Here is a 13340-nt window from a genome sequence, read left to right on the forward strand (position 1 = left end):
CCTCTACGGACGGGAGCCGACCTGCACGCTGGACACGGTACTTCCATACCGCCCTGATCCCTCCGAGTGTACACTGATTTCCCAGATTTCGCAGTTTGCTGAGGAATGCCGCCAGCTCGCTCGTTCATTCACTTCTGAACACCAGCAGCTACAGAAATCTCGCCATGACGCGTCCAGTGCACCACGCGATTTCTCTCCCGACTCCCTTGTTTGGCTTTGGGTGCCATGTTCCACTCCAGGTCTCTCTCCGAAGCTTACATCGAAATACCACGGTCCTTACCGTGTTATCAAAAGCACTTCGCCAGTGAATTATATCGTCGAAACAGTTATGCCCTCATCGGATCTTCGGCGCCGCGGCCGTGAGACTGTGCATATTCAGCGACTCAAGCCCTACTATAATCCGCTGGTTCCGTCGTCACCATGAGTCGCCAGGATGGCTCCCTCTTCTTGCCGGGGGTGATTGTTGCGAAGAACCTAAACATTAGCAGATGGACACTTTTCCAGTGGCTATGTCCTGTAATGTCCTGTCGGTGGACAATCTTCCGATAAGGTTATGTGCCATGCAGCGCTTTTGGAAGGAGACGAAGTGTGTCCTCGCACAGCTCGAACCTCAACCCCGGTTTCCTACGTCCGCTCGAACTCTGCCTGTCTTGACGACGTGACCGTTCCCAGGTGCCAATAAACGTCACCACAGCTTATATAATTTGTTTTCGGATACTTTCGATAAAACAAAAGTTACTGTCATCTTATGTTACAATACTCCCTCTATAGACGGCCATGTAATAACAGCAGACTGGAATTCTGTAGCGTTTACAAGCAAGAAATACCTAAGTATGACAATTAACTAATTTTAGGCGTGATGATAGAGGAGTCTTACAGGCCAGTTTCAGGATAATTCTTTTTCAAGGTCCCTACAATACTTTGACAGCTACATCATATTTTCCACTAGCTCTGGATGGAGCGCGTGCGATTCTTTGACGACGTGACCCGACAGACGCACGCAATTTTGGTCAGAACCTAGCGCAAGACAGCGTTGCTGTAAAACTATCGGATGAATATTCGTTCAGTACTGGAAAATTGAAGTATTCACACACCACGCGTAAATTGCTAGTATAGGTTGCCTATTTTTGAACAATATTCTTCGCAACTCGGTAAGTTTTTTCAGCTTTGGCTAACATTCTCCAGTACTCCCGGTTGCGAAACACCTTGAAATAACAGTGACAGAAAACACTATTGTCTCGAGTGCTTCGCAAAGTAAAATAATAAGGTTGGCAAAAAGCGAACATTTTTGCAGAAAGCGAACTCGCAAACGAAAGATTACAGATGACTAAAAATCTTCTGAAGACTTTCAAGAATGGACTAATGCACAGAAGGGCGGCACACAAGTTAGCTGTATGGTTTTGGATAAGAACTTGTTTTTAAAAGGACACTGAAGGGAATTTGCCCTGCTCCCGTTTTTGCTTGCACTGCGTAGACTGGCCCAAATTACCGCGCTTTTCATCGTTTATCCGGCTGATAAGTCGGTAATTATTTTATAAAGCCCGAAAGAAGAAAAACTAGCATGCGCGGTCTGCGGCGGCCGCAGCAACCAAACGCTGCGACGTCGGGAGGAGATTCGGCCGTGATTGGACGATGTCGAAGACTAGCATTCAAAGAAGTTTCGATTTCGGTTCTGTAAAACAACATGCTTCGCATCCGACTTCATCGTTGGATGGGCATTCTTGAAATCTCAATATTCGCCATACCGCGCTTCTGCCATGTTGTCGGCTGTAAAACGCTAAGATAAGCCTCCCAGGACGGCTTGGAACCATAGCAATTACTACCCGAGGCCTACGCACTGGATGAACGCCCTCCGCGTCACCGCAGACGCTCAAATGTCATGCGCATTTCCCGCATATTTTGAGCTTGCCTCAATCATGCCTGCATTGTAAAAAGCGTGCTCGCACTAGGCCAAGGGTCTGCTTATTCCGGCCTGTGCCCACTGCCCGCAACAACTCGGTGCTTGTGGCAACAGCACGCCAACGAGAACTCGCTAGCAGCGCGTCAGTGTCAGTCTGCGCGCGTTCTGCGAACTCGATCGTGGAGCACTGAACGTTACGGCCCAAAAATGGTGAACTCAGTTCAGAAAACATCTGCCGCAAACGAAAAAAAAAATCAACAAAAAAAAAAACATTTACCCACGGACATTTACCCACGGAGACTTGCGACTTGCAAAACCAAAACCGTAGCCCACGCCTTCCTAGCGCTTCAGACCACTCGGCCACAAGCCAGCGCTGCCGGCGACGGTTATATAAGGTTAACGGTTAACGGTTATGTATAACCAGTTTACACTTTCATTTAGTTTTACCATTTCAAGTACCTCTGGTGACTATTTGTTTTATAGCGCTCGTGCAGTAAGCGTACCCCAAACTTCCACAATATCTCACGTCTAGCAATTGCATTTCTTAGATGGAAAAGCGTTCGCAGATGTGTGGTCGTGCTGCTGACCGCTGTGCTTGTTCACCCAGCGCAAAAAAGTGCTCCCTGCTCCCTACTTTTGCGCTGTACGGTAAAAGTTTCAGTTGATTTTATTTCGTTAGTACCTGTATTGACTTCGCCGACTCTTTTCCGCCTTCAAGCGGCCTTAGATTTTCCTACTAGCGTAACAGTCAGCGAAGCGTCGCATGTGCACTTGTGCAGCGCTTGCGTGGAGCGACCCGTACTCGGAGCTTGACACAGTGTACAAACTAACAAAGAAAGGTACATTCTTCCATTCACAAACGTTTTGTGGCTTAGTTTCAACTGAGACCCGTCGGCGGCCGTCGGACTAAACGCTGGGCCGACTGACTGTCGGAAGGTCGGCGAGCCGTGTAGTAGCGCAGCCAATTGCTAGCTCATCTCCTCCTGACGTCACACAAAAACGCCACAGAAAATGGGCGAGGGTGCAGAAAGGAGGACAGCATTTTCGAATTGATTTTTCTACTAAAAAGTCGCGTAAACGCACCTAGAGTGGTCGAAATATGGCCTAGGGACTGCGTACTACAATTTCCGCTAGTAATCCCGCAATGTTTACAAATCACTTCCGTGTCCCTTTAATGTACCCCGCGTAAGCTTCGCCAAATAAAACACGAAAAAAAAAACCGAGCCATCTCCACTAACGTGAAACCTGGGGAGGCCGAAGCATACAGTGTATAAGGGTGTTTTTGGCGCCTTAGAGTTTTTGCCTACGGAGATGAACCCGTTGGGGGTAGAGGTGTACAGATTTTCTGTACAAGTCTCGCGGCTTCGAAGCACGAAGCGTTCTAGCGCGAGGCGTTGGAAAACGCGTGTCCCGGTGTTTTAGTACCGGGACTACATGAAACGACGACGAGGACAGGAGACGCCGAACGCCCGAGCCCCTAACGGGCTTCACCCCTAAAAGTGTGAACACGCATGGCTCTGATCTCAAGCCCTTCAAGATACGACTCATCCACGCAAGGAGGGCACACAAGATAGCTTTATCAGCTTGGATGAAGACTTGTTTTTAATGTACCCCGGGTAAGCTTCGCGAACTAAAACACGGAAATAGTGTGAACTCGAATAGATTTGATCTCTTTTGTACAAACTGGATTTGCGCTCATGGCCACCGGGAGCTTCGAAGGGTACGTTAATGTTGACACGCTCTGTAAGAGAGTAATGCGACGTGGTTCTGTACAAGAGTCCCGCGCTTACCTTTGAAGATGGGGCATATTTTCCACACACCCAGTCCACCGACGCTGAGGAACTGGCCGAGCGAGGTCTCCAAGAAGAATGTGGGGATCCCCGCCAAGAACAGTGTCAGCAGGTACGGAACCAAGAACGCCCCTAGAAGCACAAGAAGAGACCGTCACAAGGCTTGCCACTCTAAGAATTCTTGCAGACAGAGATACTCTAAATTTCCGCAGGACTTGGAAGATATCTTGACATACACTACAACAGAGCTGATCCCGGGGAAGGTAATGACGTGGCCGCTCTAGAGTCCAAGCTAATGCTAAGATCGACGAAACGAGGAAACGGAGACCAGCGTGTATACAAAAACAAATACGGTACGAAGGTCGCGTTTACTACGCTCGTTTCATTTGGTTGTTTTCTGTTAGGAGATCGCAGTCGTAATTGGCTGACTATAACTTGCTGGCTTCCATGTATGAATGCACGAGTAAACATTCACCCTTACAATCAGCGACAAAAATTAATACCTTCAACTACTATAAAAACAGATAAGCAATAACTAAAATAATCACCATGAAGCTCTAACGAGAAAATGAAAATCAAATTAATAAAAAAGCCATAGATTACCTCGCCCCGTCCGCCATTTTTAATACAAAGCATGATGATGATGGTTGGTGTTTAATGGCGCAAGGCCGACGAGGGGAAAGAGCGCCAGAGAAGTTATTTAATGAAAAAAAGTGATTACCACAAAAGGTAGGTATAAAACGTGTAAACTGGACATAGTAGGATCAATAAAGACAATGGTGATGGCTGGTGTATAGGGCCAGATTTGATTATGCATGATAGGAGGTGAGGTTTATAAACTTAACATCTGACAAATACTTAAACACGCGTTTCACAGGAACCATGGCATCGTCACCCAGAAACAACGATGGGTGTAGGGGAATATGTTGTCTGTAGTTTTCTCTGAAGTGTTTGTGTTGTATTGTGTCAAGTGCCTTGCATTGTATGAGTATGTGGACTACGGATAGGCCCTCCCCACACCTGCTACACAGGGGTCTTGGAGATCCCGTGAGCAAGTGGGAATGTGTTGCATGCGTGTGGCCTATCCGTAATCGAGCCAGGGTAACTTCGTTGTGTCTGTTGTGTGTGTCAGTGGTGTATGCTCCCAAGAGTGGCTTTATAATGTGTAGTTTGTTGTCAGTCTGTTGATTCCAGTGTGCTTGCCATGTTATGCGAAGGTGTTGTCTGATGTGTGATGTGAGGTCGGTGTAGGGTGTTGCTGTTATGTCAACTGTAGTTGTAAGGGAAGCAGCGGCCGCCATTCGGTCTGTGCTCTCATTACCTGGAATTCCAGAGTGCTCTGGCACCCAGCACACGGTCACTTCAAGGTTTAACGCATACACCGACATAATAGTACTAATGAGAGCATTGACCACATTGTTTTTAGACTTCTGTGAGGATAATGTACGCACAACAGTTAAAGAATCAGTATAAATTACAGATTTCGGAATTCGACTTAGAACAATATGTTTAACTACAAGAAGTATGCCATAGGCCTCTGCCGTAAAGATACTTGTATTTCTATTCATCGTTTTACAGACATTAAAGGTGCCACCATGCGCAGCACAGGAAACAGTTGTGGCAGTTTTTGAAGCATCCGTGTAAAATTCAGCACACTTATATTTGTGCTGCAGGGACAAGAAATGTTGCACGATCGCGCTTCTAGGCACTCTGTTTTTCTCGACACTTGTAAATGATACATCACATGATATCGGGCGAAGCTTCCAAGGTACTAGGAGTTCAGTAGCGGAGGTTTTGATGGTGTCTGAGAACATGACATCAAGTTGTGACGCTTCTTCTCTTACTCTGAAAGCGAAGGGAGCAGAGACTGATGGACGATTAGTAAGAAGTTGAGATATGGATGTATCATAAAAAAACTGATGTAAAAGGATGGTGAGGCATTGATGAGATTTTAAAAGCATAAAGCAGGTCTGTGTAAGCTCGCTGACGTTCTAGGCTCCATTTGTTGCACTCTGCATACAGACATTCGACTGGACTAGTCCGAAAGGCACAACCCGAAAAGCGGAGCCCTAGATGAAGCACAGGGTCCAGCATTCTGAGGGATGTTTTAGTGGCTGACCCATAGACGACGCTACCACAGTCCAATCGTGAACCTATCAAGCTGGTAAAAACACGTAAAAGAAGTTGTTTGTCAGCACCAAAAGAAATGTCCGACAGAACCTTCAGGATAGTCAGTGTTTTTAAGCATTTATGTTTTAGTTGTGTGGGATAAATGTAGTCCAGATTCAAATGTGTTTCCTGAACATTGTGTTCAGGAAACACATTTGAATTCTAAACACACAAATTTCTTGAATAGTTACCTGGTATACAGGAAATACACAGGATGGCTGCAAACACTCTTCTTGGCTGATAGGTATGCAGAATCTCATACACGTTGTCAAGATTATTCAGAAGGCCTCTGCAGTTCCATTGAACAATATTTTCTCTTCCCATTATTTAGTGTGAGAGCTACTGGAGTGTGTATGTTTATGTGTCGTCTTTCGGGGCTGTGACTCTTGGATTGGGCTTTTTGGGCCTTTCTGTAGGCTTGCACGTCGGAGGCCGTTCCTTGCTTTGCGTTGCAGGCAAGAACGGCACGACGTCCATCTCGTCGTCCGATGTCTTGGGTGTGCCCGTCGAACTAGGCCCCCCGGACTTGGCCCCCCTTCGGGGGCCCTTCGTTTGACCCGCCACCGCCGCAGGTGTTGGAGGCACCAAAAGTGGCACGGGCGGAGCGGTGGCGGTGGGAGCCTGTGCGGGGCCCGTGGTGTCCATGGCACCCTCCAACGCACTGGAGGATGGGGAGGCAGGGACGGGAGCGGCACCGGTCCCGACGGAAGAGGTTGGCAGTACAACTGCTGCTGGCTCAGCGAGCGGTGCGGAGGCGGGTTGGGCTGCCAGAGGCAACCCAGGGGGGGCGGGGACGGGACCAAGTCCGACTCGCGGTACTGGGTCCCCGCCGAAACCAGACGCCGGTACGCCCCCCGGCGAGCTGCGTAGGCGTACCTCCCCAGAGGGAAAAAGGCGAACCTCTTTCGAGCCTCTGGGAAGGTGATGTTCTCTGTGACTTTGATGTTTATTTTTTTCTTTTCTAGCTGGAACTTCTCGCATTTCCTGGAGTACGCCTCGTGTGGGCCCTGACAGTTAATGCAGAGGAGTTGTGAACTACAATTATCTCTGGGATGGTCATGTTGGGCGCACTTGGCACAAGTTATTTGGCCCCGACGCGAGTTAGTACCATGCCCGAACCGCTGGCACTTGAAACAGCGCCGCGGGTTCGGGATGTACGCTCGGACGGAGCACCGGATGAAACCAGCATTGATGATGTCTGGAAGGAGAGAACGATCAAATGTGAGGATATGTTTTGTGGGTATTACCTTATCGTCTCTTCTTATAGTTATGCGCCTGACAGGTGTCACACCTTGACTTTTCAGGCCTTCCAGAAGATCGACCTCTGTCTGGTTTGCTAGATCTGGCTTCGAGATCACGCCCTGAGAGCTATTGAGGCTGCGGTGGGGCGTGACCTTGACGTCGAGGTCGGCAATTCGTGTCTGCTTCAGGAGTTTCGTGGCCTGCTGTTGATTGTGTACCTCTACCAAGATCTCGACGGTCCTTTGCTTCTTAGCTTTGTAAGACTCTCCTATAATACATTCTAAGAACTTCGAAATCAGGAACACGGACTGTGAAGCAATAGGCCTGGTTTCTTCAAGAGATGCAATTACTAAGAAATGTGGGAGTTGTCAGGTTTTGGGGTTGTCATGGTCGGAAAGAGGGGATAGGATACTTCAGTGCGGCCCCTTTTAGGGGGCCGATCATTGGGTTTGGGAAATTTTGAAAAAACCATACAGCATGTATAAAAGCAGGGGACGGGGGTATTTCCTTCGCTCGGGTTACCGTGATACCGAGAGAGGTCCCGGAGCTCCCTGCCTGGTAAACAGACAGGGAGCCCATCCGCCGGAGCTTGACCTGGGCTCTGACGGAGCTTGACCTGGGCTCTGCCCTTCACCTTAAAACTCGTAGCCACGGTAGATCACAGTAAGAGTATGGGGGCTTGGGGTCCGCGGTATCGCCAGTACCGTGACCAAGATTGCTCAAGGTGCCCCGTGGGGGGTTTAATACAAAGCAGCCACTACCACGACGGAGCCACTAGACATGTGATATTCCACGCGATTTTGTAGGCGCGCGGAATCCAGCAAAAAGGAAGCGCAGAGAGACGACTCGGGCCGCGAAGCTCGTTGAAAAAGAAATCAGTATGTTGCACAACATGGGACGTACAACCGAAAAACGCGGTGCTTAAAAACGTCCTTCCAGAAGTCGAACCTCTCTTAAATTGTATTTTGCAAAGTTATATTAGATCCTGCCAAGCAAGCACTGCTTCAGGAAAGCCTCAATGAACTGAAAAACAGATGAAAGACAGCATTCTTCTATTATGGAGACTGGAAAGTAATGTTGTGCTTGTCAGGTCAGCAGTGTATCCGTCGGCAGCCATGTTAATAATTGCTCTTCTGGGAAAATGAGGGATCGAAACTTTGTTACAACAAGAAGCATCTTGCGGTTTTCTGTTACCTTGTTCATCAGTATTTTATTTTCATTGCACATACTGAAAGCTTGAACTGGACATGCAGGTTTGTGCGCAGGGTTGAACTGGACTTCCAAGCGTGAATAAGTGACCGGAAACTAAAAACTAATTTCTTGTTTATGAATTGTGGAGCAGCCGGCGGAGTGAACAGCTGTGCTGGAGTTTTGCTACCTGAAGTCATCTAAAGTCTTCACCCTTTATTTATTCCTTTATTAATTCCGTGTTCCCCATAATAAAAAAAAACAAAAAATAATCGGGGAACGAAACCCGCTCCAGCCAAGCTATGGAGTCTTGGCTTCACCCTCGTTAAGGTTGCGGTACTAACATTCGCTTACGACAAACGTTTAACGTAACATCCATGTTTGCATGTGCTCTTGTTAGAATCATTTGCCATCACGTCCTGCCATCGAAAAAAGTCGTGTCATCTCTCTGAAAACTAGCAAGGTCTCCGAGGAACATTTTGCAACGCTTCCCAATTGTCAAACAAACTTCCAATGCATAGGAGGTCAGCGAAGAGTTTTCTTAATTCCAGGAATGGTTTCCAACACTCGATGCACTTTGTTTACTTCGAGGGCAAACACGGGGCCGGCGAAGTCAATATCCTCGCCAAGATACAACAGGTCGATGGGGCGTTGGCGCGTCAGTTTCGTGGCCAGTTGGAGCTGCATATATTCGGTCGTCTGTGACGTACGACCCGCACCGGCTGTCGGAAGCTTGCAGATTCCGAAACATATGTGCTTTTGGATGGAAACGTACTTTTGCTTCATATTTGCACCAAACATGACCTCGCCGAAATCGATCGAAGGAGTGCTCTTTCATGCACTTTTCTCTTTCTCGTTCCCGCTATCTCTTGATCTTCAGTTTGAGAGCGCCACTTCTGTTCTTTTATTAATTTTCTTCGTCCTTGGCACATAGCTACCATGGAGGGATTGTCCATACCACTGGTGCAACATAGAGACAGACCGTTTCCATTGCACAGAGGATCGCGTACTCCTTTGGCGACCAAATCTTGACTCAATTCCGACTTCATCAAAGCAGGCTACGCGTTGATACCTCTAGCCTGAAGTTCGCCATAGCAACACGCCATCCGCAGCATCACCGCGTTCATTTGAGCGTTCAGAGCTTTCAAATTACGCGCCCATCGCCCGGCATGTATCCTAGCACCCGGCCGCGGCGTCCACAGGAACGCGCGACACACAGTCATAACATGCTATTCTTTGTATCGGCTTGCACCATAAATATTCATTCTGCTTTTGACACGGAGAAAACATCGCGCTTCTGTCCCCGAATGGCTAGCGCGTTCTAAAGATCGAGAAATACACGGTTCTAAACCAGCCAGGTGAACCAAATTTCTTTTCAGACTCAATCACGCGTGCACAAGGACCACACCGAGCACAAGTGCTGGGAGGGTAACAAAGGGACCTCAAAAGGTCCATGTGCCGACATTTGTGCGCGTGTGGTGGTGCACATATGTTTGAATTCAGTTTCGGCACAGGTGTACCGTGCGCGTCGTACTGCAGATAAAACCTATATACAATCTCCAGCATTAAGCCTAATAACTACACGAAGAATGAAACACGAGCTGAATTTACAGGACAGACGCAGACTCTCAATTTGCTTTTATTAGCTAAACACAGGTTCATATATCGTTCACACGCGGCGTAGTGAAAAAGCAATTTTTAACCCCCACTGAAAGCCAGAACAATCGCGTAGCCAAAAGTGCTTAATCAAATACATTTCAGTCGCGCGTGCTGGACTACCAGCCTTGGTAAAGACGCGTGCTGCTCTATTGCAAATCTTTTATCTGCTAAAGGCGCTATAAAGGCAAAATGCAACGTTGTTCGATTTGAAATGATAAGCCTTGGGTAATTCACACAACTCTATTCCAGGCAAAAAGGACGTTCACAATTAACAAAAAAGTTCGCAAAAAGGTAGTAACGGCTGTGTTTACTAACTCCTTACGAACTTTACAACCGCCCAGAACGGTACGTAGGTCCTGACACTAAGCGTGGAGCCGTTACTAGTCTAGCCCATGCACTTAGTTACTGCTGCTTGTTAGATAATTACATTCACTCATAGTACAAAATTCTATGAAATATTAAACATGAGAACTACAGCACTTTTCCCACTCCAAATGACGAGTTAAAAGTTTTTGCAAATCCCCGTGCTGACTTGTATATGTTCACATTAAAATGCGTAATTCTAAAGTTATCGGTTAAATATTTCATTTTTGCAACACGTCCACCGACTCCATCATATCAGATGACTTTCCGCTGCTGGCTATAAAAGCAAGAAGAGCAGATAGTTAACTAAGTTGTGCTCGCTCTCCTCGTGCGTCTTCCACTGCTGTGGCGTGTGCGGTCGATCCTTGTGAGTCACTCAGAAAACGAGTTGGCAGCGTTAGGTGAAGAAGCCTTTCTGTTACGCTGGTCCACGCGCTTCATAGTAGTCAGGAACAACATCCTGAACATACCTATTGTACCGTATTGAGTTTCAGCTAGTTTCTGAACTCTCTCTGTTCATGGACACCTGTGAACTTTCTCTGAATTGATTTTTCAGTAGCTTGTTTCCCCACCACAGACATTTGTTGTGCAGCGTGTTGAATGCCGGGAGCAATGGGAAACTGATTCGTTTTTTTTCTGGTTCTAGGGCAGCGCTTTTACCACTAGTCGCTTCGCCCTGATATGTGGATTGCAATAAATTCTCTTCTCACACTCATTGGTTTTATTGCTCAATTTATTTGTTGGTTGTCTACGTGGCATGTATGCGTGTTGCATGTATGTCGTGCTGCGCGCTCAGCAGATGCATGAGCAGTTAGTAAACAGCACGAAGTACCTAGTTTATACCGGGACTTGTTAGTGATCTGTTAGTCAGTGCCACGACCTTTTTTTAAGAGTGTTCTTTAGCCAAAAAAAAAAAAAAGAATCGTAGAAAGCTCTCCAATGTCGCGCTACAGCGACGTATTGCGGTCAGGAGTAATGACCAGCACTAAAGCATGGCGCCTCCTCGATAATGAGTCCCCAATCGTCCGCGCACTGCCGGGACGCGATCCGGCGCTCGATTTTGTCACGTGATCCGATGTGACTTTCGGTCCGACGGCAATCCTCGCATTGTCCGCGGACCACCCAGGACTGTAAATCGAAGATGGCAATGAGGGTAACCGCATTAACAGCACGTTAGAATTCAAGTTATGTGGCTGAACAGAAGTAGAGCCAAGTAGAGCCAAGCTATTATACGACGTCACGTGTGGTAGTATCTTCGTGGTTGAAAAGAACTGATGTGTCATTAAACATTAACTCGCAGATTCACTTTTGATAATGATGAGGTAGGGTGGTGCCTATGTCATTTTAGGGGTGAAGCACCTTAAGGATGAGGCTTGTCCGTCCGGCGTCCGGCGTCCGGCGTCCGTGCTCACGGCAGAGCACAGTGTAAATCGAAACATCTGTGAAGAAACGGTTCACAAAAGGTGAACAAGAACAAAATAAAAGGTTCACAAAAGGTTGGAGAGAGAAAGAGAGAGAGAGAGGGAGAGAGAGAGAGAGGGAGAGGGAGAGGTAGAGAGAGAGAGATGGAGAGAGAGAGATGGAGAGGGAGAGAGGGAGAGAGAGATGGAGAGAGAGAGGGTGAGAGTGCTCCTGGAAAGCCGTGCTGCGCATGCGCGAGGAGCATTAGACTGGATTGGATTGAATTGGATTTCGATTGGATTCTAAATCGTTTTAGCAGCAGTAAGCACTCTCACGGGTGATTTACAGTAGGAACGATCCCCAGTGCTTCGCCCACTCATCATGATTCACTTCGTGGAGATGCGTGAATTTTTTATTTTTTTTCAATGCGTCAGCGCGCTTGAGGAGGCGACGTATCGAAGCGCAGCGAAGACGAGGACAGGAACGCAGAAGACGATACACAGAGCGCTCTGTGTAGCGCTCTGTGTATCGTCTTCTGTGTTCCTGTCCTCGTCTTTGCTTCGCTTCGATACGTCGCTATGTACCAACTCGGCCAAACCAATACTCTCCTGAACTTGAGGAGGCGCACGTTTAAATGTCTACATGCTTGGCTTTTGTACCTCTTTTGGCAAGATAGTGGTATGCAGTAAACTACAACCTTAACCCCCCTTAACGTCTATGATTTTCTTAACCCCTCTTACGTCGCTACTGCTGGCTGACTCTTTTCAAGAACACAACCGCGATGTCGTACCTGTTGGAAGCATTTTTAAAATTCTTAGCTGACTTGTGCGCGTATGGTAGCAGCCACCCCACTTTTCGCAAGCGTTTTCTTTTCGGTTAGAGCCCATTAGCGATTGGTTTATTTTTCTTTTAGTTGCTTTGCAATAAAGTTTTCTGTCGTCTGCGACCCCAATCAGCCAGAACATAAATTTTCGCTGTTAGTGGTAGGCACGGGTCACTGGTGGCTGTTCCGGTTGGCCATGACAGGGAATCCGCGCAAACTTCACTTTTCAGTGAGAGGCTCTTGAAAGCTAGCAGAACGGAAATTGGACTCACTTATTAAAAGTTCGTAGCTGCATTTCTATTTAAGTGACGAAAGTCATTCGTTTTAACGAGAAAGCTTTTCTCTAAAGAAGCTTGACGTCCCCGCCCCGTTGGTGCTGACATTTCTCAAACGGCAATCCTTTAATGTTAATAATTAGATAAAGATTTGATTTTGCAATGTTTCTTTTCGTGACTCACGATGTAGGGATTCATGCACTACTAATAAGCGAAAGCTCCTTTACCCTATACGTTTCAAGGTCATTGATTGCACAGCACTGAAATGAGGGCCCCTTTAGCACTTACCGTCGACTACTTAGAATGTATTTCGGGGTATCTCCTCCCGCAAGTACTATAAAAATCTGTTCACAATCACTGACACTACACGCGATGAGAAATCGCGCATAATTGTGCCCTCTCAACTCGACCGCGGACAACGCGACGAAAGCTGCGCGCTCTTTCCCGGAAAGGGGTGCGACGCGCGGCGTTCCCTTCGGCGGCCTTCGACCGGAGAGAGTTTTCGCCTTTTCTCCGCAACGTGGAGGGGT

The 13340-nt window shown here is 47.4% G+C and overlaps 1 protein-coding gene across 1 annotated transcript in view; it reads right to left on the reverse strand.

The window, feature by feature from the left end:
* Window positions 1-13340, reverse strand: part of Gat (sodium- and chloride-dependent GABA transporter) — a 266545-nt gene that overhangs the window by 49977 nt on the left and 203228 nt on the right. Inside the window, exon 2 of the mRNA XM_077688884.1 lies at window positions 3691-3822. Within this exon, the coding sequence (XP_077545010.1) occupies window positions 3691-3822 (132 nt within the window). The remainder of the gene's footprint in view (window positions 1-3690; window positions 3823-13340) is intronic.

This window comes from Haemaphysalis longicornis, unplaced genomic scaffold, assembly GCF_048455015.1.
Source record: "Haemaphysalis longicornis isolate Haplotype H1 unplaced genomic scaffold, Haemaphysalis longicornis Haplotype H1 scaffold_10, whole genome shotgun sequence".
NCBI lineage: Eukaryota > Metazoa > Arthropoda > Arachnida > Ixodida > Ixodidae > Haemaphysalis > Haemaphysalis longicornis.